At 44.2% G+C, this 25,485-nt stretch overlaps 1 protein-coding gene across 3 annotated transcripts in view; it reads left to right on the top strand.

The window, feature by feature from the left end:
* Nucleotides 1-25,485, top strand: part of GTF3C3 (general transcription factor IIIC subunit 3) — a 129,248-nt gene that overhangs the window by 27,873 nt on the left and 75,890 nt on the right. For all 3 annotated transcript variants that reach the window (XM_040405671.1, XM_040405672.1, XM_040405673.1), the window contains exons 4-7: nucleotides 7,367-7,560; nucleotides 9,666-9,789; nucleotides 17,877-18,068; nucleotides 19,834-19,999. In XM_040405671.1, the coding sequence (XP_040261605.1) occupies nucleotides 7,367-7,560; nucleotides 9,666-9,789; nucleotides 17,877-18,068; nucleotides 19,834-19,999 (676 nt within the window). The remainder of the gene's footprint in view (nucleotides 1-7,366; nucleotides 7,561-9,665; nucleotides 9,790-17,876; nucleotides 18,069-19,833; nucleotides 20,000-25,485) is intronic.

Below are 25,485 nucleotides of genomic sequence, written 5' to 3'. Positions count from 1 at the left end.
TAACTTGTGACAAAAAATATAAAAGTCTAGGAACTCGCCATGCCCCTCACGGAATACCTTGGGGTGTCTTCTTTCCAAAATGGGGTCACTTGTGGAGTAGTTATACTGCCCTGGCATTTTCCAGGGGCCCTAATGTGTGGTAAGTAGGTAAATGACCTGTGAAATCCTAAAGGTGCTCTTTGGAATGTGGGCCCCTTTGCCCACCTAGGCTGCAAAAAAATGTGTCACACATGTGGTATCGCCGTATTCAGGAGAAGTTGGGCAATGTGTTTTGGGGTGTCTTTTTACATATACTCATGCTGGGTGAGAGAAATATCTCGGCAAAAGACAACTTTTCCCATTTTTTTATACAAAGTTGGCATTTGACCAAGATATTTATCTCACCCAGCATGGGTATATGTAAAATGACACCCAAAAACACATTGCCCAACTTCTCCTGAGTACGGCGATACCACATGTGTGACACTTTTTTGCAGCCTAGATGCGCAAAGGGGCCCACATTCATTTTATGAGGGCATTTTTAGATATTTGGATCCCAGACTTCTTCTCACGCTTTAGGACCCCTAGAATGCCAGGGCAGTATAAATACCCCACATGTGACCCCATTTTGGAAAGAAGACACCCCAAGGTATTCAATGAGGGGCATGGCGAGTTCATAGAAATTTTTTTTTTTTGGCACAAGTTAGCAGAAATTGATTATTTTATTTTTTTCTCACAAAGTCTCCCTTTCCGCTAACTTGGGACAAAAATTTCAATCTTTCATGGACTCAATATGCCCCTCACGGAATACCTGGGGGTGTCTTCTTTCCGAAATGGGGTCACATGTGGGGTATTTATACTGCCCTGGCATTCTAGGGGCCCTAAAGCGTGAGAAGAAGTCTGGAATATAAATGTCTAAAAAATTTTACGCATTTGGATTCCGTGAGGGGTATGGTGAGTTCATGTGAGATTTTATTTTTTGACACAAGTTAGTGGAATATGAGACTTTGTAAGAAAAAAAAAAATAATTTCCGCTAACTTGGGCCAAAAAAATGTCTGAATGGAGCCTTACAGGGGGGTGATCAATGACAGGGGGGTGATCAGGGAGTCTATATGGGGTGATCACCACAGTCATTGATCACCCCCCTGTAAGGCTCCATTCAGTTGTCCGTATGCGTTTTGCGGATCCGATCCATCTATCAGTGGATCCGTAAAAATCATGCGGACATCTGAATGGAGCTTTACAGGGGGGTAATCAATGACAGGGGGGTGATCAGGGAGTCTATATGGGGTGATCACCACAGTCATTGATCACGCCCCTGTAAGGCTCCATTCAGACGTCCGTATGCGTTTTGCGGATCCGATCCATCTATCAGTGGATCCGTAAAAATCATGCGGACATCTGAATGGAGCTTTACAGGGGGGTAATCAATGACAGGGGATGATCAGGGGTGATCAAGGGTGAATAAGGGGTTAATAAGTGACAGGGGGGGGGGGGTGTAGTGTAGTGGTGCTTGGTATAACATATTACTGAGCTACCTGTGTCCTCTGGTGGTCGATCCAAACAAAGGGGACCACCAGAGGACAAGGTAGCAGGTATATTAGACGCTGTTATCAAAACAGCGTCTAATATACCTGTTAGGGGTTAAAAAAAAATCGCATCTCCAGCCTGCCAGCGAACGATCGCCGCTGGCAGGCTGGAGATCCACTCTCTTACCTTCCGATCCTGTGAACGCGCGCGCCTGTGTGCGCGCGTTCACAGGAAATCTTGCGTTTCGCGAGAGGACGCACCAGCGCGTCCACCCAGAAGAACAGGGCCGCCGCAAAGAATCAGTTTTGAATACCTTGAGGGGTGTAGTTTTTGGGTGGTTTCTATTATGTAAGCCTCACGAAAATTTTCCATTAAATCTTATGGAAGGCCTAAAGGGTTAATAATGCTTGCAAAATCAGTTTTGAATACCTTGAGGGCTGTAGTTTCTTAGATGTGGTCACTTATAAGGAATTTCTACTCTAGGGGTGCATCAGGGGTTCTTCAAATGCGACATGGTGTCAAAAAAAAAAGGCCATCAAAATCTGCCTTCCAGAAACCATATGGCGTTCCTTTCCTTGTGCACCCTGCCGTTTGGTCATACAGCAGTTTACAACCACATATGGGGTGTTTCTGTAAACTGGTCCTTAAAAAGTGGGTTTTGGAAAATTTGTGAAAATTTTCAAGATTTGCTTCTAAACTTCTAAGCCTTGTAACGTCCCCAAAAAATAAAATGACATTCCCAAAATGATCCAAACATGAAGTAGACATATGGGGAAAAAACATCTGATGAAAAAACAGTCTCAGAATGGCCTGGATAACTCAAAGTGTTTTAAAGTTATCACCACTTAAAGTGACACTAGTCAGATTTGCAAAAAATGGCCTGGTCCTTAAGGTGAAATAAGGCTGTGTCCTAAAGAGGTTAAGGTGAAAATGAGCCCTGTCCTTAAGGGGTTAAAGGCAGCCGGACGCCGACAGGCACAGGCTCAAAGGCAGCCGGACGCCGACAGGCACAGGCTCAAAGGCAGCCGGACGCCGACAGGCACAGGCTCAAAGGCAGCCGGACGCCGACAGGCACAGGCTCAAAGGCAGCCGGACGCCGACAGGCACAGGCTCAAAGGCAGCCGGACGCCGACAAGCACAGGCTCAAAGGCAGCCGGACGCCGACAGGCACAGGCTCAAAGGCAGCCGGACGCCGACAGGCATTCAGTCAACCAGTCCGATGCTGTAGGTGTAAGCCAACCAAGTATAGATGCAACAGGCATTCATCCCGCCAGGGAAAATCAGTAATCAGAAAAAACCAGCATAACAGAGCTGTTCAGGCAGGAAGGCCTGAAGACGGTCATCCAGTCCTCCAAAGGTTGTCAACCAGGCCACAGAGGTAGACTATCTAACCCCCAAAACCAAGGGGCAGACGACCTAGGCCCCGAAGCCAGGAGGCAGGCCTTCCAGGCCCTTTAGCCAACAGGCAGACCACCCAGGCCCGAAAGCCAAGAGGCAGGCCACCCAAGCCATGAAGCCAAGAGGTAGACCATCCAGGCCCAAAATCCAAGAGGCAGGCCCTGAAGCCATGAGGCAGTCAACCAGGCCCTGAAGCCAAGAAGCAGACAACCAGGCCACATAAATATTTGCTGTATAACCTAAGTACAATCATTATAAGGAGTACCTTCTTTCACAGCCATGGGAGCTGCATACCAGAGAATGCACCGCAATACATGTTCCCTCCATGGATCCGGGCTGCATGCGATGGAATGCAATACCTTTCTGGGCTGCTTCCTCTTACCCATGGATCTGGGCTCTAAACGTCACGTGGCCTTACTCCACTGGAGGGGCCCACGCACCTGCCCCAAGAACCGGACAGAGGGCCCAGACCCCCCCCCTTTTAGCTCCTAGGGTCCTGTCAGCCCAAAACTTTGGCGCGATAGACCCCGCCAGGTATTACCACATAGCCCTCCAGAACATTTCTGGGATCTCCTAGGCTAGCGGTACCTGTAAAGAAAACTGCAGGTCTCCTGCTCCAGGGACAGGAAACCACTGAGGTTGGAGAGAAGCTCCACCTTTTTAGTCTGCAGGTGTCCTGTCCCTGGGAGCGGATCCTCTCTCTGTGGTGCTGTGGTGAGGGACGGGAAAAAATAGCTCTAAAGTGACCCATTTTGAGCCTTAGGCCTCTTTCACACTTGCGTTGTTGGGATCCGGCATGCACTTCCGTTGCCGGAGGTGCCTGCCGGATCCGTAACAACGCAAGTGTACTGAAAGCATTTGAAGACGGAACCGTCTTCCAAATGCTTTCAGTGTTACTATGGCACCCAGGACGCTATTAAAGTCCTGGTTGCCATAGTAGGAGCGGGGAGCGGGGAGCAGTGTACTTACCGTCCGTGCGGCTCCCCGGGCGCTCCAGAATGACGTCAGAGCGCCCCATGCGCATGGATGACGTGATCCATGTGATCACGTGATCCATGCGCTTGGGGCGCCCTGACGTCACTCTGGAGCGCCCGGGGACCCGCACGGACGGTAAGTACACTGCTCCCCGCTCCCCACTACACTTTACCATGGCTGCCAGGACTTTAGCGTCCCGGCAGCCATGGTAACTATTCAGAAAAAGCTAAATGTCGGATGCGGCAATGCGCCGAAACGACGTTTAGCTTAAGGCCGGATCCGGATCAATGCCTTTCAATGGGCATTGATCCCGGATCCGGCCTTGCGGCAAGTCTTCAGGATTTTTGGCCGGAGCAAAAAGCGCAGCATGCTGCGGTATTTTCTCCGGCCAAAAAACGTTCCGTACCGGAACTGAAGACATCCTGATGCATCCTGAACGGATTACTCTCCATTCAGAATGCATTAGGATAATCCTGATCAGTATTCTTCCGGCATAGAGTCCCGACGACGGAACTCTATGCCGGAAGACAATAACGCAAGTGTGAAAGAGCCCTAAGCAACACTCCCTGTCTTCTGTTTACATAACGCAGTCAGTGCTGAGCAAATCTCTAGTTATTTAAACAGAAGACAGAGGAGCGTTGCGAAGGCTCAAAATGGGCCACTTTAGAGCTTTCTTTCTAATTGAAATGTACAATTTCATTAATTAAAGTATATTACAAAAATTGTTTGTATCACTGCCCCTAGACATTACAAAAATTTAAAAAAAGGATGACCGTTACACTTTAATGGCACAGATTATCACTATCGAGCGTTCATAGTAACGTAAAGCGATGATCGGGCGGTGTAAATGTACTGCAGATTACCTCATAAACGAGCGAAGTGTGCACCAAAAGTGAACTGTGTAAACACGATCTCCTGCTGGCAAACGAGTCCTTATGGCATTAGCGATCACTCCCTCCCCCCCCCATATTCCGAAGGAGATCGCTGCATGTAAATGCTGCAGTCTCCTCTACCAGCAATCAACAGATTGTCTGAAAGGAACGTTTCCTTCCCGATTATCTGCTGTAATATCGTCCCCTGTAAAGGACCTTTATTCTGTAAGCTCTATGTGCTTGTGACTTTGTCCTCACTGAGTTTTGTATGTGTCCTTCTTATCCTCCAGGGTCACAGCTGTCAGCCCGTGGCTTCCATACCCCTAAATTGTCGCCAGCCTATAGTTTTTCTATACGGTTGTATGCACGTAAACTGAAAATGTAGCTACGGTGAGGGTCATATCAGACATGCAGTGGGGCATTATTAATGAGTATATTCTGCTATCAGGCCTCTATTGGAAAAATAAAAGTTTTGAAAAATTCTGTATTCAGAGGCACATGTCTTATATGTGGGGCTAACTTTAGGGTATACTTGCCCCAAATTGCCTAGGGCAGCACGATCTATAATTATAGCTGTGATAGGCCTGGCACATCACACCACCCAGGGGCGCACAACCTTTTCCAGTCCAAGAGCCACATTGTCATATTGAATCACTCCAAAAGACCGCAAAACTTAAAGGGGTTTTGGCAAATTTAAAAGTTATGCCCTATCCACAGGATAGGCGATAGCTAACTGATTGGTGGGGGGTCCCAGCAGTCATTTGTACCATGTGTGGGGGTAAGTCACTGAAATTAAGGAAAAGGCAGAGTTACTAAATGTTTTTTTTAGCTCTGTATATACAAAAGAAGAGAAAGGAGCTGATATCTGTGGTGCTGGGGCTGTTAGTACATCCAGTGATATACTCACTTGGCTAACTGTAGATATGGCCTAAGATAAGTTAGATAAGGTAAATGTGAACAAGGCTCCGGGTCCAGATGGATTACACCCAAAAGTGCTTAAAGAGCTCAGTTCAGTCATTGCTGTGCCCCTGTTTATCATTTTTAAAGATTCTCTAGGGACTGGTACAGTGCCAAGTGATTGGCGCAAGGTAAATGTGGTGCCCATATTCAAAAAAAGATCTAGGTCCTTCATAGGTAATTTTAGATCAGTTAGTTTAACTTCTGTTGTGGGAAAAATGTTTCAAGGACTCTTAAGGGACTATATACAAGAGTATGTGACTATAAATAATAATATAAGTGATAACCAACATGGGTTTATCAAGGACAGACGTTGTCAGACTAAGGCTACTTTCACACTAGCGTTCGGGGTTCCGCTTGTGAGTTCCGTTTGAAGGCTCTCACAAGCGGCCCCGAACGCATCCGTATATCCCCAATGCATTCTGAGTGGATGCGGATCCGCTCAGAATGCATCAGGATGGCTCCGTTTCGCCTCCGTTCCGCTCAGGAGGCGGACACCCGAACGATGCTTGCAGCATTCGGGTGTCCGCCTGGCCGTGCGGAGGCAAGCGGATCCGTCCAGACTTATAATGGAAGTCAATGGGGACGGATCCGTTTGACTTTGACACAATATGGTGCAATTTCAAACGGCTCCGTCCCCCATTGACTTTCAATGTAAAGTCAGGACGGATCCGTCTGACTATCTTTCACACTTAGATTTTTTTCTGAAATATAATGCAGACGGATCCGTTCTGAACAGATACCATAGTTTGCATTATAGGTGCGGATCCGTCTGTGCAATACAAGACGGATCCGCTCCGAACGCAAGTGTGAAAGTAGCCTAACCTATACAAATATGTAAAGGGGGCACTGCCTCCGACTGGAGAAGAAAAAGTTCAGTCTCCAGAAGCATCAAAGCTTCTTTACTGTAAGAACTGTGAATCTGTGGAATAGACTTCCTCAGGACGTGGTCACAGCAGGAATAGTGGAGAGTTTTAAAAAGGGTTTAGATGAATTTTTTAAAGTAAATTACATTAATGCTTATAAAAATGTGTAGAAATCTGAGTCTCACTTCCTTCTGGGATTCACGTCCCAACCTATCCCTTGGTTGAACTTGATGGACTTATGTCTTTTTTTAACCGTATTAACTATGTTACAGCATTTATCATGCAGGATAAATATTTATATATTTTAATAGTTTGCACATTTTTGCAGTTATGGGGCATCCAATTATGTTTTGTTATTCTTTTTGTGTAAAATTAGGTAAGGGTCTCATAAGAATTGTTCATTTTATTTTTTTGCTTAAACCATTTTTCTTTATATTCCTTTCCAGAACTGCCTCCTATTGGCATGCTGAGGGTCCTCGGCTACATTTAGCACTGCAGGAGGAGAAGATTGTATAGATTGAGTGTTGTAGTGTAGCATCTTCCAGCTCCCATAAACTACAATGGAGAGAGCCGTGTGCATAAATGATCACCTCTAACTGTTATACTCTTTTTATAGTGTGGCAAATTGGGTCAAGGAAGGCCATTCTCCTAACATATGGGGGATCCGGAGATGACCACTGATATTGCTTTTAGCAAGTCTTATAGCCTTATTGCAGTGAAATGGTACATTATGGTGTAATGTCAGTTCAGTTTGGATTTTCACAAATGTTTTTTCCGGTTGCATTTAGAAGGTGAAACAGCAGATGGTGTCAGCAAGTCAGTTCAAAGAGTATTTGCATCAATGATTGGAGAAGATGAAAAAGATGATGGAGAGGATGAAGATGAGGAAGATGAAGGAGAAGAAATCTCAGAGCAGCCTTCTGCTGGTGATGTCTTTGCCCTGGAAATGGAAATTAACAGAGAAAACAGAAAGATAATGAAGGTATTTTACAGATCAGTCTAAGGGCGCCTGTACACGCTGCAGGGCTTCCCAGCATTTAGCAGTGCTCCCTCAGCCGGACCGCGCTGTGTACAGGTGCCTTAATGCCAGATCTGGAAAGAACAGCTATATGTTTTTACATCAGTATTATTTATTTCTTCTGTTCTGCTCCATTATAGGATGAATGAAAATAACGAAGGTGCCGTAGTCGGCACATAACTGTCACAAAGGAAGCAAAACAGATCCCATTGACTATAATGGGATCGATTTACAGAAATGTTTTGTGTTTTGTCATCCGTATTGTACATGATGTTTATATTTGAGTATCCTACATGAAAGGAAGCCTGCGGGCGCAAAATGTGCACTTATTTGTAAGCCTTATTTTTCTCAGTTCTTTGTGTTTTTAGTTTCTTTAATCATAAATGCATTTCATCATGGTTCATAATTAGAGATGAGCGAATTTCATATTTAGAAATTCATGCACACTTTGGCGGTATAAAATGAATTGCGCTATGGATTCCGTCACCAGGGACCATAACGCAATTCTATGACGGAATGCAGAACTGAATTCCTTTAGAGCAGGGGTGCACAACCTGCGGCCCGGGGACCACATGCGGCCCTTAATACTATTCTGTGCGGCCCCCAACCATCTGGTAACAGACATGTATGCCTATGTCTTGTGGATGCTCACATGTATTTTTCATGTATTTCTCCCATTAGATGGGAGTCCTGGAAGTGTAACTAGACATTATTGCTATATAATGTGTGTTCAATATGCCATAAGTACAATATTTCAGTTGTTAATGCACCTTTAAATTTTAATTTCGGCCCTCGTCATTGGTTCAGTCTGGCAATGTGGCCCCCAACCAGGAAACGTTGTGCACACCTGCTTTAGAGGCATTCCGTTATTCATGCCGTCATAATAGAAGTCTATGGGCTGCAAAACGGATCCGTCCCGTTTCCGTTATGCAGGGGAGTCCTCTCCTGCATAATGGAAACGGAACAAATCCGTTATGCTGGCCATAGACTTCTATTCCGTTATGCATTCCGTCATAGAATTGCGTTATGGTCCGTGGTAAGGAAATCCGTAACACAATTCACCTTTTACCACTAAGGCCCTTTTCACATGGGCGAGTTTTCCGCGCGGGTGCAATGCGTGAGGTGAACACACTGCACCCGCACTGAATCCGGACCCATTAATTTCTATGGCGCTGTGCACATGAGCGGTGATTTACACGCATCACTTGTGCATTGCGTTAAAATCGCAGCATGCTCTATATTGTGTGTTTTTCACAATATTTAAGTGAATGGGGCTGTGCGAAAATCACAAGCATCCTACAAGCAAGTGCGGATGCTGTGCGATTTTCACACATGGATCCTAGGTGACGATCGGGATGGGGACCCGATCTTTATTTTCCCTTATAACATTGTTATAAGGGAAAATAATGGCATTCTTAATACAGAATGCTAAGTAAATTAGGGATGAAGGGGTTAAAAAAATAATACTTTTAACTCCCCTCATCCACTTGTTCGCGCAGCACGGCTTGTCTTCTTTCTTCTTCTTTGAAAACCTGGAAGAAAATAAATTGGTGACGTCACTGCGCTCATCACATGGTCCGTCACTAGGGTGATGGATCATGTGACGGACCATGTGATGAGCGCAGTGACTTCACCAAAGGTCCTTTTCTCCCAGGTCCTCGAAGAAGAAAGAAGAGAAGCCGGGCTACACGATCAAGGCTTTTTTTTAACCCCTCCAGCCCTATTTTACTTAGCATTCTGTATTAAGAATGCTATTATTTTCCCTTATAACCATGTTATAAGGGAAAATAATAAAATTTACACAACACCGATCCCAAACCTGAACTTCTGTGAAGAAGTTCGGGTCTGGGTACCAAACATGACGATTTTTCTCACGCGCGTGCAAAAGTGCATTTTCCCGCGACGCACCCGCATCCTATCCGGCCCTCACACGCGACGCCCGTGTGAAAGAGGCCTAAACTAAGTGTGAACGAATTTCCTAAGCGGAAATTCGCTCATCTCTATTCGTAATCTTCATGATTTTAGTGAAAACATAAGGACTCTAAAGTGTCAATGATCCTTTTTAATAGGCAAAAAGACCTCGCAGTAAGCTCCCCAAAGCTCTCCGAGGCCTCATGGGAGAAGCCAACATCCGTTTTGCCCGAGGGGAGGCAGAAGATGCCATATTGATGTGTATGGAAATCATTAGGCAAGGTATGCAGTCATATAAATGTGAAGGTCTAAATACTTCATTGTTTCCAGGCCAGAAATTGCACTTACTTGGTAGCAGTGGGACTGTGGAAGTAGCTGACAAATATCTATAATGCCCATGGGATGTCTACATAATTGTGAGATCATTAGAGCTCCATCTACTAGACCAAAGAAATAAGTCTCATTCTTTCCTTGAAGACATAGCCATGTATACTTCTTTCCCATCTGTTGAAGATAATTGGAGTTATATAATTTCATAAGTGAGAGTACCGATGGGTCCTATTCATCTCTGTAAAGAATGACTTTAGAGCTGAGATCAGTTTAAGGGCAATTAGGTGATTTCACCAGTTAATCAAATGTAAGCAAAAGTTATATTTATATTGGGTGATAAAGGTATCAAATACATACAGAGGTGTATTCTCAACTTTTTCTTTCATTGGTAGTGCCATATTTTTGCATCTGCTTTGCAATTTTCTAAAAATACTGTATTTTAAAGCTGCTCAAACAGGCCCTCTACTACTGATTTGGCTCTTCTGTTTAAAGGAGTTGTCTCACCACAGATGTGGGTGGGTGGGAGGTCACCTGATATACCAGTATAAAATATAAAAACTTTATTCAATAATTACATCATAAAAACATTTAAAAGCGGCAGTGGATAAGCAGTGTTATGTTATAAGAGGGCCCCATTTCTTTCATAAATATTATTAAAATGAAAAATTTAAAATGAAGTTGTTTGTCTTCATGATAAATGGCACTTGTCGAGGTGAGACAACCCCTTTAAATTGATTTTAAATATTTTGGGTAGTTGCAATATTATTTATAACATTGCTTATTCATTGCAGCTTTTTAATATTTTTATGATGTAATTATTGAATAAAGATTTTATACTGGTGTATCAGGTGAATTTTTTCCCGGTGCCTCCACAACGGCACACACAGGAGGGTGTCCCCGCCCCCATGACAGGAAAAACGCAGAAGCGCATGATTTAAAAAGGCCTCCTCCCGGCGGGAAGTTTAAAAGGAGTGAGGAACAGTCTGTTCTATCCCTCTATCACCGCCAGCAGCATGCTTGCCCCGGTGGATGCGGACTCAACAAGGAAGCCTGGAGATCCCGCTACCTCAGCCCGGTAAGCCTCCTCCCCAGTGGGGGTTTTGTTTTTTCTCCCTGCTTTTATATTTCTCTTCTATATGCCTAATGATTATGCACTACGGTTGGCTTCTTCGTTTCATGGTCGCAGTGGTGTTTTCCCAGTATTTCACCCCTGGTGTAGATCATGGTCCTTTACATTCCTGGCCCTAGTCCCTTTTTATTTTTTCTTAGGGCCCAGAGACCATGGCACCTAAACCAGCTGGGGAAGATTCGGGACGCAAGAAGTGCGCCATCTGCAGGAAGACTTTTTCCTCTATAACAAAAAAGTATTTATGTCCAAAATGCACTGAGAAGGTGGTCACAGAAGAGTCACCATCCTTCCTTGATTCCATGAGAGCTATAATTAATGAAGAAGCAAATGCAGCGGTTGAATCGAAGATGAAACCTCGATCCCCACACCCATTCACGTCTCAAAGATCCTTTACTTCGGACTTGGGGCTTAAGCTGCATGAAGGAGAGCTTGTATCTGATCCAGACTCTGCTTCCTCAGATGACGGCTCGGGAAAAACCCTTGTTTCTGCCTGAAGAGACTGACTTAAGAGCCACTATGGACATTGAGGAGGTGAAAGAAACTCACTCCATACAGGATCATATGTTACAGGGGCTGGGGGAAAGAAGAAAAAGGGTCTTCCCCATCCATAACAACTTAAAATCCCTGATATCCAAAGGATGGAGAGATCCTGAAAGAAGAACAACTGTGACAAATTCCTTTAAAAGAAAATATCCCTTTGCGGACACCGAATCTAATCTGTGGGACAAAACGCCAAAGATCGATGCCCCGGTTGCCCACATTTCAAAAAAGACCTCTTTGCAGTTTGAGGACATGGGTCTCTTGTGAGATCCCATGAACAAGAAGTCTGAAAGTTTATTGAAGTAGGCCTGGGAAACAAATACTGCTATGCTGCGTCCCAGTATTGCTTCTACCTGCACAGCCAGATCTCTATCCATCTGGCTAATTCAGCTAGAAGAGCACTTATGTAGCAGCTGGTACCCCGAGGGAGGAAATCTTATTTTTCCTGCCTGTATTAAAAAAAGGATCACATTTTTTAGCAGATGAGTCTGCAGACCTGGTTAGATTTTCCGCCAGGTCAGCTGCTCTATCCAATGCGGCTCGTAGAGCAACTGGCTTCATACATGGTCTGGTGACGCCAGGTAAAAAAACTGCCTTTGCTCGATCCGCTGTGAAGATGATAGATTATTTGGCTCGGGATTAGATATTCTTGAAATGGCCTTAAGATAAGAAAAAAGGATTTCCCCTTGAAAATCATTACTTTCATCAAAGACGGTCCTTTCAGAACCAGAAAAAATCGAGGCTGGATCAGAAGATGAAAGAAGGGTCAAGGAGGTGGCAGCCTTCTAGGGTCAGAGGAAAAGGATTCCTATTTAATCCTGAGAACTCCTTCCATCCCACACAATGACACCATATGCCATATCGGGGGAAGATTTAACTTTCTTCACCTCGGCCTGGGAAAAAATAGGAGCCTCCCCGTGGGTAGTATCTACCCTAAAAGAGGGTTTAAAACTAGAGTTTTCCTCCACTACCCCAGATTGATTTATCATAAACAAGAAGCTGCCTCAAAGAAAATCAGTTTTGTCTAAAATTAGAAATCTCCTTTTGTAAACAAGAAGGTACTCTTTACGGTTCCGGTAGATCAGTACGGCAAAGATTTCTATTCTCCAATATTTCTGGTACAAAAGCCAAACGGAACCTTCCGTTTAATAATAAATTTAAAATCCCTCAACAGATCCATCATATACCAAAAATTCAAGATGGAAACTATAAGATCCACAATCAATTTACTCCCTCAGGACTGTTTCATGGCAACCATGGACCTCCAGGACGCTTACGATCATGTCCCAATATGTCAGACTCATTAAAAGTATTTAAGAATCCCTGTCTTCATGGGGGACCAACTATGCCATTTTCAGTTCGGAGCCCTCCCATTCGGACTCTCCTCTGCTCCAAGGATTTTTTTGAAGAACATGTCAGAAGTAATGAAGTACCTACACCTAAAGCAGATTCTGATTGTACCATATCTGGACGACTTCCTGATTGCTTCACACTCTCAGAGGAAGTTCTACTTACCCACCTCTTTCAAGTGAAGAAGTGCTTTACCACCCTGGTGTGGATTATAAACTTAAAAAAAATCAGACCTGTCTCCAGACCGAAAGAAGGTCTTCTTGGGAGTACTCTTAGATTCTCATCTTCTAATGTCCCCTAGAAAAAAGGAACAATCTACTTCAGAAAGTCTCTCAGTTCAGCAGCCAGAGGACTTCCTCCATCAGGAACATCATGACCATCCTAGGTCTTCTGACGGCTACAATCCCGTCAGTCAGATGGGCTCAAAGTCATACGAGGATTCTTCAGGCCTTCATCTTATCCTCCTGGGACGGAACAAATTCAGCCCTAGAAAAACGCCTTCTTATCCCAAATTCCGCAAAAAGATCCTTGATGTGGTGGAGAATGGAAAAGAACTTGCAGACAGGTGTCTATTGGCGGCAGGGAAAAATGATGGTCGTAACCACAGACGCAAGCAGTTCGGGATGGGGCGGCCTTTCAGAAGGGAGAATAGTTCAGGGCTGTTGGGGAAAAGATATGTTACAGTCTTTATCCAATCTAAGAGAGCTCACAGCCATCCACATAGTCTCTCTTCATACTCCCTTGTCTCCAAAACACAAAAAGGTGTTATCAGACAACACCACAGCAGTTGCCTACCTGAACAAGCAGGGAGGAACCAGAAGCCGTTCCCTAGGGGCAGTGTCTCTCAACATTTTTTTTCTGGGCAGAAAGAAATCTTTTCTTTAACTGCTGTTCATGTGAAGGGAGAGAACAATATAATAGCAGACTTCCTCAGCTGCTTCGCTATGAAGGAGGGAGAATGGTCCCTGAATTCTCAAATATTCCAACAAATCTGCAAAAAATGGGGAGTCCCAGATCTAGATCTATTTGCCACAAGGGGCAACAGGCAGATCAAAAGATTTTGCTCTCTCCCAACAGGACCAACCGTTATGGGTAGACACACTATCCCAACCATGGCCGAAAGCTCTTCTTTATGCTTTCCCTCCCTTCAGTTTGATTTCAAGAACTCTAATTGTAGAGGAGGAAGGAGCACAGGTAACATTCATTGCTCCATTGTGGCCAAGGAGGTCTTGGTTCCCCCTGCTGCTCAGGCTGTCTGCGGGAGTATTCTGGACCCTTCCAGCTACCCCGGACTAGGTTTGTTGCAGGTGTGGCACCTAAGGGGTTAAATGCCGCTGATTTGCTGCCAGTACCCGCCTCATGTATTAAAGGTTAATTATCATTGGTGGCGTAGTGCGCTCAACCCCCCCAGTATTAAAATCATTGGTGGCTCAGTGCCCCGTCCCCCCCTCAACCCCCCCAGTATTAAAATCATTGTTGGCAGTGGCCACAGGGTGCCCTCACCTCCTCTTCATTGGTGGCAGTTCTGATCGGAGCCCCAGCAGTGTAATCCTGGGGCTCCGATCGGTTACCATGGCAGCCAGGACGCTCTGTGTGCATAGAGCAGCTGGGAGAGTGAAGTCCTATTCACCCTGATAGAGATCTATCAGGGTGAATAGGACAAGGGATGGAAAAAAATCCCAGGTTCTAGCCCCTAAGGGGGCAAATGGTTATTAAATAAAAAAGTGTAAAAAAAAAAAAAACAACACCAAAATATTAAGTATAAATTACATATAAAATATATAAACAATAAATAAACATATCACATATCGCCACGTCCGAAAAGTCCAAACTATTAAAATAGAAAAAAATCTATGCGGTGAAAAAAATATATATAAATGCGCGATTCGCCATTTAAAAAAATACTAAATGCACATGGCTTTTTTGGTTTAGTTTTTTCCGCGTGGTATCGAATGGTATCTAGTATCGCAATACTTTTTTTATGGTATCGAAATCGAATCAAAAATTTGTTATCGCAACAACTCCCCGGACCTTCTTCACCAAGGACCAGTATTTCATCCTAGGATAAATCACCTCAAGCTGGCGGCTAAATGCCTCACCTTGAAGAAAAAAGGGTTGACTAATGCGGTAATCTTTACAATGATGTTGAGCCGAAAGCCCATAACATCAAAAATGTATAAAAGAACCCGGAAAGCTTTTTTGTCCTTCTCAAATAATCACCTTTCTCCAGACATTCCTTAAATTCTTAGTTTCTTGCAGGCTGGATTAGATAAGAGTGTCCGGCCTGCAACGCTCAAGGTGCAGTTTTCAGCTTTAAAGGGATTCTGTCATCAGAATTTAGGCCTATAACCTAAACATATGGCGAGGTCCCTACTAATACACAGAATCCTAAAGTGACCTTATCAAATGCGCCTGTGGCTCTATAATCATATAAAACAGGTTTATATCACCTGTCACTCACGTCAAAATGTGTCCAAGGGGACGTCTCACGATTTCAATTCAGAAGGCGGCGCTGGGCACCGAAAGGAGATGGCTGCAGCTGGGCACCCTGCATCGTGAGACGTCCCCTTGGACACATTTTGACGTGAGTGACAGGTTATATAAACCTGTTTTATATGATTATAGAGCCACAGGCGCATTTGATAAGGTCACTTTAGGATTCAGTGTATTAGTAGGGACCTCGCCATATGTTTAGGTTATAGGCCTAAATTCTGATGACAGAATCCCTTTAAGTGCCTTTCTGGATAAAAGGCTGGCAGACTCCCCACTCATCAAGCGTTTCTTAAAGGGGACGACCAGAAGTTTACCTACCTGCCGTTCCATCATTCTCACCTGGGACCTGTGCTTGGTCCTCTCATTCCTAACTGAACCTCCGTTTGAACCAGTTGAACGTATTTCTTTAAGGATGCTTACCTACAAAACGTTTTTCCTTGTAGCAATAACAACTGCTAGGAGAATTGGAGAAATTCAGGCTTTCTTTCACAAGCCTCCGTATCTTACGATCCTGGACGACCGCATAATTCTCAGACATTGCCCTGCTTTTCTTCCCAAGGTGGTTTCCAGGTTTCAGTGTGAACAGGAAGTTTTGTTACCTTCCTTCTGTCCATCTCCAACTACGGAAAGAGATAGGAAATTCCACAACCTGGATGTGAGAAGGAGCGTGTTATCCTACCTGCATACCACCAGTAACTTCAGGCAGTCAGACCATCTCTTCCTCCAATACCAGGGTCCAAATAAGGGACAGGTGGCCAGCAAATCATCTATTGATTGAGGATCAGAGATGTTCTCGCCTTTTTTCTTATGTCCAAAATAATCTTCATCCCCCTTCCGGGATAAAAGCCGATTCTACCAAAGCAGTGTCCTCTTCTTGGGCGGAGTCTACTTCAGTCTCATTAGAACAGATCTGCAAGGCAGCCACGTGGGCAAGCCCTATGACTTTTTTTCTATCATTATAAATTAGACAGACATTCTTAAGAACAAGGATCTTTCTGCCTTGCGCCCTCCCTAATATTGATTACTCTGTTAATCCTCCTGTGAGTGCTGTTGTGGAGGCGGCGGGGAAAAGGGTTAATTACTCTTGCCGGTAATTGTTTTTTCCAATCGCCTCCACAACGGCTCTGGGATTTCCCTCCCTTTTTTTTTCTTTTTGTCTTACAAATAATGTAATTTGTTAATGGCTAATACATATTTTGTTTCTTGCATCACTTCCGTGTCCTCTCTTATTGACTGACTGGGTAAGGGGAGGAGGCCTTTTTAAATCATGTGCTCCTGCATTGTTTCCTGTCCTGGGGGCGGGGACACCCTCCTGTGAGTGCCATTGTAGAGACTATTGGAAAACCAATTACCGGTAAGAGTAATTAACCCTTTTCTTAATGAGATTCTTTTTCATTAATTGCCCAGTGCTTATAGTGCCAGTACGAAAGCATGTACTGAAGAAAATGTAAGGGAACCTGTTAGCAGATTTATGCTGTCCTAACCATGGCTGCATGAACTACCTTTACGCTGCCTCATTACAAAGAACTAAGGCGTCATTTATTATACTGAAATATGCCTAAATTAGGCGTATTTCAGACAGATTGCGCAACAATCTGCGACTTCGCCCCGCTCACACCAGGCCTAAAAAAAAAGGCTGTGATGGGGAAGGGGGACAGGCTAGCAGGTCTGTCTCATTTACCATCTTCTACGCCTGTTTCAGGCGTAGAAAAGGGTCTAAATGTAAGACAGCCTGGAAGCTGTCTTACAATTAGAACTGGCGCTGGATGCGCCGAGGTTATGGAGAGGCCAGCTCCTCTTTATAACTTCGCAGGAACCACCGCCAGCTTAGGGGTTTATTAAGACCAGTGTCTAAAACTCCGGTCTTAATAAACGTGCCCCTAAGTTGCTATTTGCGCATAGGCAAGAATCTGTCAGTCATGCATGTGTTCTCTCTGATACCCTGCAGCATTCTTTATAATGAAGAAGCGTGTCAGTATTTCATGCTGTCTGTGTTTAGATGGCATGAATATGTTGACAGGTTTCCTTTAAAGAGGACCTGTCACCACCCCTGACATGGCTGTTTTAGTAAGTAATTGTATCCCACATTAAAGAACCATTCTGGAACATCTGTTCTTAGGATTATGTTGTGCCATTTCTCTATTTTATCTACTTGAATTTTATGAATGAATTGCCAACTGGGTGTTACCAGCTGGGGTGTGTCCCAATCTGTATTCACAACATCAGACCGTGCAGGGACACACACCCGACTTTTAACACCCAGTTGCCAACTTATTCATAAACTTCTAGTAGGAATAACAAGAATGGCATAACATGGTTTATATGAAAGTACGCTCCAGAATTTCTATCGCCCGGGGGGAAGCAAGTGGTCATTAAAACAGCCATGTCAAGAGAGGTGACAGGTCATAAATATCTTTATTTCTAGGTACCAATTCCATAACTTGATTGTACAGGATCGGTTAATAAATAAGGCGCCATTCTACTCACCCTATCAATTATGGTAGAACTGATCCAGTTTTCTTTCCAGCTCCTCTGGCTTATGAGCCATTCTCAACGCTTGCAATGATATACGAGGACCAAGGGGACATGGAGAAGTCTCTGCAGTTTGAGCTGATTGCTGCTCATTTGAACCCCAGTGACACAGAGGAATGGGTCAGACTGGCAGAGATGTCTTTGGAGCAAGACAACATCAAACAAGCTATATTCTGCTACTCTAAAGGTTTGTTGATGGCCTTGGAAAATGAATCCAGTTTATCAGTTTATTACTTAGATGTATTGGCGTATCTATAGGATATTCCATCAATATCAGAAAGGTGCGGGTCTCACCTCTGGGACCTGCTCCTACCTTCAGAATGGCCTTCCCTCTGTTTGCTGCTATGGGAGTTCCAAAAATAGCCAAGCACCGTGACCGCGCATCTGTGGCTGCCTCTCCATTCACCGCTATGGGACTGCCTGAAAATTGCTGAGACACTCTCTGTACCCCAGAGCCCGGCCATTTTCGGAACTCCCATGGCAATGAATGGAGAGTGCGGTGTGTGCTCTCCTTCACTGTTCTGGACCTAGGAGCAGGTGCCATTAGTTTGAGATAGGCCAACACTTTTAATAATCAAAAACCCAGTTACATGGCTAGGCTGTTTCAGGAAGTACAGGACCCTCAACAAAGGCCCACTACAAAGGGATGGGGTACATGTTGCTCACGACCTTTGGTATGTATTGTGTAATATAAAGAGATAACATGTTTCCTTCTGTTCTGTCCATAGCAGTTTTTAGTTTTTTTTTAAAATATGCTATAATCTAGTAAGCACCATAGATAGTAAATAGTTAAAGGCTAGATACACCTTTTTGGGGGCAATTTTTTATTATTGCTTTGTACTTATTTTGAGCTAAAAATCATGTTTTCAATTGATCTTTATTAAAACTATGGAAACCTTTTTGTGTATAGAGTAGAGATGCTCCACTAGCTGCCTGTGGATTTTCTGTCTTTTCCGTTATCTACTAGGGAGTAGACTGACTCCTTATCTCTACCCTTATAAGCACTCATTACAGCTCAGTTCTTACAGTACTTCGTTAAGCCACATTCTTAGAAGTGTTTATGACCTCTACGGTTATTAGATGACCAACACAAAGTCAAAGTACCAGTCACACAAGTTAGAAAAACAGTTAACCCGTGACAGAATGGCTTAATAATGGCCAATTGAAAATATAATTTTTTAGACAAAAATTATTAAAATGCATTCATAAACAAAAATTGCTCCCCAGCGCTTTACAATTCAGAGGGAACATGTACAGACAAAGTGGACATTACAGATTAAAAAGTCAACCATTTAGACAATAGGAGTGAGGGCCCTCTACATTCTATACCAGGCACAGTGCTGTACATTGTATAGTGGCTGCCATTGGTATTGCAGGTCATTCCTATTCACTTGAATAGGACTGAACTGCACAAAGGCTATGTGACCAATGGACATGACGTAATAAGCCACAGTGCTTGTCTGAGCACAGCAGCCCCTTTCAACGGGGATATCCAACCCCTATAATGCCCCCCCAAAATGCCCAGGCCCCTCCTACTGGTTATACTTACCCTGCTCCGCGACACCTACATTGCTTCTGATGCCAGCACGGCCACCGCTGCATCCCCCCGTCGAGCAGATCAATACATTCGACAGGTGGGGGGGAGCAGCCAATAGCAGGTCGCAACAGGGATGAACCTCCCTAGCATCGCGGGTGTCGCTAGGAAGGCTCGTCCTAGTCGTGGCCTGCTATTGGCTGACACCCCCCTGCACCCTTTGCCGGAGGTTTTGATCCGTGTGACAGGAAGATGCAGTGGCGGCCATGTGGGCATCAGGAGCGATGCAGGTGCCGGGGAGCGGGGTAAGTATAACCAGTATGAGTGGCCGGGGCATTTTGGGGGGCGTTATAGAGGTTAGATAACCCTTTTAAGTACCTGCTTACACCATTGAGGAGCATTTTGTGCTGTTTTCCAGCTCTGAAGTATAATCCTACTAATGTCCGTTATTTATGGGAGAGATCAAGCCTATATGAACAGGTTGGGGAACATAAACTGGCCATGGATGGATACCGGCGCATCCTGAATCTGTTGTCTCCTACTGATGGCGAACGTTTCGTGCAGCTGGCGAGAGATATGGCTAAGTAATTTTATCTTCTCACTTCATCCTTTTGCACAAGTCTACAAGTGCATCATCATAGACCTCTTCAGAATTATGCAATAATCTCCTTATCTTCTGAAATGGGGCAGTAAGAAATGAGACGTGATTCTGGATGATTTCAGGCATTCAGTATTCGTATGACCATTTGAGTACCAGTCTCTTTAGAGTGTATCTGACAGATTGGTGGTGGGGTCTGTATGTTGTGTTCCCACAGATTGCTAGAATGAAGGAGATGCAGAACTAATCTTGTGCCTGACCGACTTCTATCTGCTTCACTAGGGAGAGATAACTACAAGCACGCATTAGCCTAGGCTACACAAAGTATTTTTCCAGCACAACTGATTGATTAAAAGGGGTATTCCTATCTTGGCCATTCATCGCTGAGATCGTAGCACCCTCTCTATGTGGCCATCTGGGTTAAGGAAGCAACCAAGCTGGCTGTTTATGCTCTGGTTCCCCATAGAAGTAAATGCTGCTTCCATTACTCCCATTCACTTCTATGAGAGTTATGGAAATGAAATGGCTCAATTCCCTCAGCTGTTTCTGTAACCCTGGCCACCTCAGGTATTCCAAATACAACAGGGAGTACCCCTTTAACTCTCAAGTCCATAGGATAGGTGAGTTCCTGAAGTGAATGGAGCAGTGATCATGTGTACGCACCACACTTAATTATCATGGCTCAATGTGGGAATTCTATTGTTGTGATTGGGGGGGGGGGGGGTCTCTGCGGTGGGATTTCCAGCAATCGGACATTTATCCCTGTCACCAGTTTTATGGTGTCCTAACTAATGGCAGCATTAGATAGTGACTAGGGTTTTCATGATACCAAAATCTTGATGCAATTTCGCTACCTTAAAGTATTGTGATATTTGATATAACGTTATAGAAAAAAAAAAAAAAAGCCTTGTGCAATCCACATTTTTCAGAACGTCCAGCACATGGCTGTCCTATCCTATTTTTGGGGGGGGATCAGGTAAATGTCGAATTGCATGTTTTTCACTTTTTTCTGCTATGGCGTTCACCGCATAGGAGATAATTTTTTCCATTTCACCACCATGACGGCAGACAGGAGATTAACCCCTGACCTCTGTGGGGGCAGGAAAACAGAGAAAGATTAAATTGCCCTGCCCCCCCCATCTTCTTCAGTGTTTTCCTGCCCCTGTAGTGGCCAGGACAGAGAAAGACCTCTCTGCTTGTCAGGAGGTGAAGATGGATTAAATCGACTTTTACCTTATTTTATTTTCACAGGAGGGCTCATCGGGGGCTGGGGCCTCCCTTGGATCAGGAAATCCGTGTGATGGCTCCCCTGCTCAGCTTTAGCCAAATGCCGCAGGGGAGCCATCATCGGACCTCGCATCTGTTCATCGGATGCCTGCGTCCGGCACTGTTTCGGGCGTGCGCGCCTTCCTTTCACCGGAGGCAAATATAAAAATGCAGGAAGCCATGGTAGATACTGATCTGAGGTCTGAGAATCACATCCACAAAGATGTCGGCCCCTGAACAGCCTAGAGAGCTTGACACTCCTGCATCAGTGACAGTAAGGCCCGGGCGAGTTTTCCGTGCGGGTGCAATGCGGTAGGTGAACGCATTGCACCCGCACTGAATCCGGACCCATTCATTTCTATGGGGCTGTGCACATGAGCGGTGATTTTCACGCATCACTGGTGCGTTGTGTGAAAATCGCAGCATGCTCCTCTTTGTGCGTTTTTCACGTAACGCAGGCCCCATAGAAATAAATGGGGTTGCGTGAAAATCGCAAGCATCCGCAAGCAAGTGCGGATGCGGTGCGATTTTCACGCACGGTTGCTAGGTGACGATCGGGATGGAGACCCAATCATTATTATTTTCCCTTATAACATGGTTATAAGGGAAAATAATAGCATTCTGAATACAGAATGCTAAGTAAAATAGGGCTGGAGGGGTTAAAAAAAAATAATTATAATTTAACTCCCCTTAATCCACTTGTTTGCACAGCCGGCATCTCTTCTGTCTTCATCTGTGAGCAATAGGACCTTTGACGTCACTGCGTTCATCACATGGTCTGTCACATGATCCATCACCATAGTGATGGATCATGTGATGGACCATGTGATGAGCGTAGTGACGTCATCAAAGGTCCTATTCCTCACAGAACAAGACAGAAGAGATGTCGGCTGCGCGAACAAGTGGATTAAGGGGAGTTAAAAAAAAATTATTTATTTTTTTAACCCCTCCAGCCCTATTTTACTTAGCATTCTGTATTCAGAATGCTATTATTTTCCCTTATAACTATGTTATAAGGGGAAATAATACAATCTACACTACAACTAACCCAAACCTGAACTTCTGTGAAGAAGTTCGGGTCTGGGTACCACAGTCAGTTTTTTATCACGCGTGTGCAAAACACATTGCACCCGCGCGATAAAAACTGAACATCGGAACGCAATCGCAGTCAAAACTGACTGCAATTGCGTTCCTACTCGCGCGGGTTTGCCGCAATGCACCAGGAGGCATCCGGACCTAATCCGGACACACTCGTCTGCAAGGGGCCTAAGTCCCCCATTGGGGAACCCTATCTGCATAGATTGTTAGAAGATTGTTCAGGTTATGGGCAAGAAATATTATACATTCTGTCCAGGAGGGGGCCACATATGCTGATTGAGCCTCTCTTTTTAATAGGGTTCTAAAGAGCCGCAAAAAAGGCCCAAAAAGAGCATTAAATGCATCTTGTGCTTCAAAAGGCTTCCTGAACAATATACAAAAAAATTGTGCAAGGAATGCATTTCAGATATTGTGAGAGAGGAGCAACCATCTATGATGGAAGAGCTAAAAACGATAATTTTTGACGAAGTTAGATCCTCCCTGGGTTCGCTTAAACACTCCAGTCCGGGTCCTTTTCCCCCAAAGAGACAAAAAAAAGGCGGTCCCTTCCTCCTCTGATTCCGAGGATGAAATGGATGAAGCAGAGCCTTCTAGGCCAGGGAGGGGCAAACTGCGGCTCTCCAGCTGTTGTAAAACTACAAATCCCATCATGCCATGCTATAGGCTGATAGCTGTAGGCAGACTGGGAATGATGGGATTTGTAGTTTTACAACAGCTGGAGAGCCGCAGTTTGCCCATCCCTGTTCTAGGCGAAGGGAGGACGACGATTGTGGAGGACGCTAAAAATTTATATTTCTCTTCTGCAGACTTATTAACCCCTTAGTGCTATTTGATGTGTATACTCGTCATGGAGCACTGCTGTTTGGCGCTCCATGACAAGTATACACATCATGGCATTAAACTGTCACCATGTCTGCAGATCTAAGCTTACCGGCCGGGGACCAATGAGGGCAGTCCCGGGCCAGCGATCTCTCTAATTGGCTAGTCTGTACGGACTAGCCAATCAGACGATCCTAATGACAGCTGACAGGTTCTGGGGATAAGTGTACATATAATATCTCTTCTCCCCCCCCCCACCGCAGCCCTCAATGTGCCCCCTCCTCATTTTATGGTTGGCCCGTGAACCACCGCGCCCGATACCCCCGCCCCCCCCACTTCCCTCATTTTCAGGATTCCCTCATTTTCACAGCTGACACATTGCTTCAAATGGCCGACATCGGTGCTGGCACCGATGTCAGACGTTTAACCCCTTCCATGCTGCGGTCCATAGGGACCGCTGTATGGAAGGGGTTAACAGGGAGGGAGCTCCCTCCCTCTCCCATAGGGCGCTGCTGTGCCGTGGCAGCCACCCGATACTTGACGGGATCACAGAGGCAGGGGGCTCCCTCCCTGTCTCATCAGCCGCTGCTCTGTTGTGGCAGCGTCGGATGGTTACCATGGCACAGGCTTCCAACTTGCCATGGTATAGCTAAGCCGGATCACAATACGCTACAGTACACTATATATTGTACTGTAGTGTATTATAGAGGCATCAGACACACTGGATCTTCAAGAACCAAGTGGGTCTGGGAAAAAAATTAAATAAATGAATTTCTTCTTCTAGCCGCACATTTATCACTGATATAATAAAAAAATACACTACACATGTTTGATATCACCGCGTCCGTAACGACCTGATCTATAAAAGGGTCTTGTTACTTTCCCCGCACGGTGAATGCCATAAAAAACAGAAACTGTGATGAAATTGAAATTTTGCCCTCACTTCCCAAAAAAGGTAATAAGTCATCAAAAAACTCATATGTACGCCAAAATGGTACCAATTAAAACCATCACCTTATCCCGCAAAAAATGACCTTTTACATGAGACCATCGCCCAAAAAAATAAATAAAATAAAATATGGCTCTCGGACTATGGAGACACTAAAACATTTTATATATTTTTTTCCTAAAATGCTATTATTGTGTTAAAGTAAAATAAAATAAAAAATAGTATACATATTAGGTATTGCCACGTCAGTAATAACCTGCTCTGTGAAAACATCACATGACCTAACCCCTCAGATGAACACCGTAAAAAAATAAAACTGTGTAAAAAAAGCAATTTTTTGGCATCTTACAAAAAGTGTAATACCAAGCGATCAAAAAGGTGTATGCCCCCCCAAATAGTACCAATCAAACCACCATCTCATCCCGCAAAAAATGAGCCCAAAAAATAAAATAAAAACTATGGCTTTCAGAATGAGAACCAAAAATTTTTTTTTCCAAAAATGCTTTGTTACAACCAAAAAAAGTTGTCATATTTGGTATTGTTGCATCCGTAACAACCTGCTCTATAAAAATACCACATGATCTAACCTGTCAGATGAACATTTTAAATAACAAAAAATAAAAACGTTGCCAAAAGAGCTATTTATTTTTTTTGTTACCCTGCCTCACAAAAAGTGTAATATAGAGCAACCAAAAATCATATGTACCCTAAAATAATACCAACAAAACTGCCACTTTAACTTGTAGTTTCCATAATAGGGTCTTTTTTTTGGAGTTTCTACTGTAGAGGTGCATCAGGTAGTCTTCAAATGTGACATGGCAGCTTAAAATGATCCCAGTGAAATCTGCCCTCCAAAAACCATATGGCATTCCTTTCCTTCTGCGCCCTGCAGTTTACGACCACATATGGGGTGTTTCTGTAAACTACAGAATTGGGGTAATAAATATTGAGTTTTGTTTGGCTTTGTTAGCGGAAAAAAAATGATTAAAATGGAAAATCTCTCAAAAAAGTGAAATTCGGAAATGTCATCTCCATTTCCATTAATTCTTGTGGAACACCTAAAGGGTTAAGTTTGTAAAATCCGTTTTGAATACGTTGAGGGGTGTAGTTTATAAAATGGGGTCACTTTTGGGTGGTTTCTATTATGTAAGCCCCACAAAGTGACTTCAGACCTGAACTGGTCCTTAAAAATTGGATTTTGGAAATTTTCTTAAAAATTTCTCAAGATTTGTCTCTAAATTTCTAAGCCTTCTAACGTCCCCAAAAAATGAAAATATAATTTACAAAATGACCCAAACATGAAGTAGACATATGGGAAATGTAAAGTAATAACTATTTTA

Source organism: Bufo bufo, chromosome 8 (genome assembly GCF_905171765.1).
Source record: "Bufo bufo chromosome 8, aBufBuf1.1, whole genome shotgun sequence".
NCBI classification, from domain to species: domain Eukaryota; kingdom Metazoa; phylum Chordata; class Amphibia; order Anura; family Bufonidae; genus Bufo; species Bufo bufo.
Note: the sequence above shows the minus strand (reverse complement) of the source record. Positions and strands in the feature narration are given on the sequence as shown.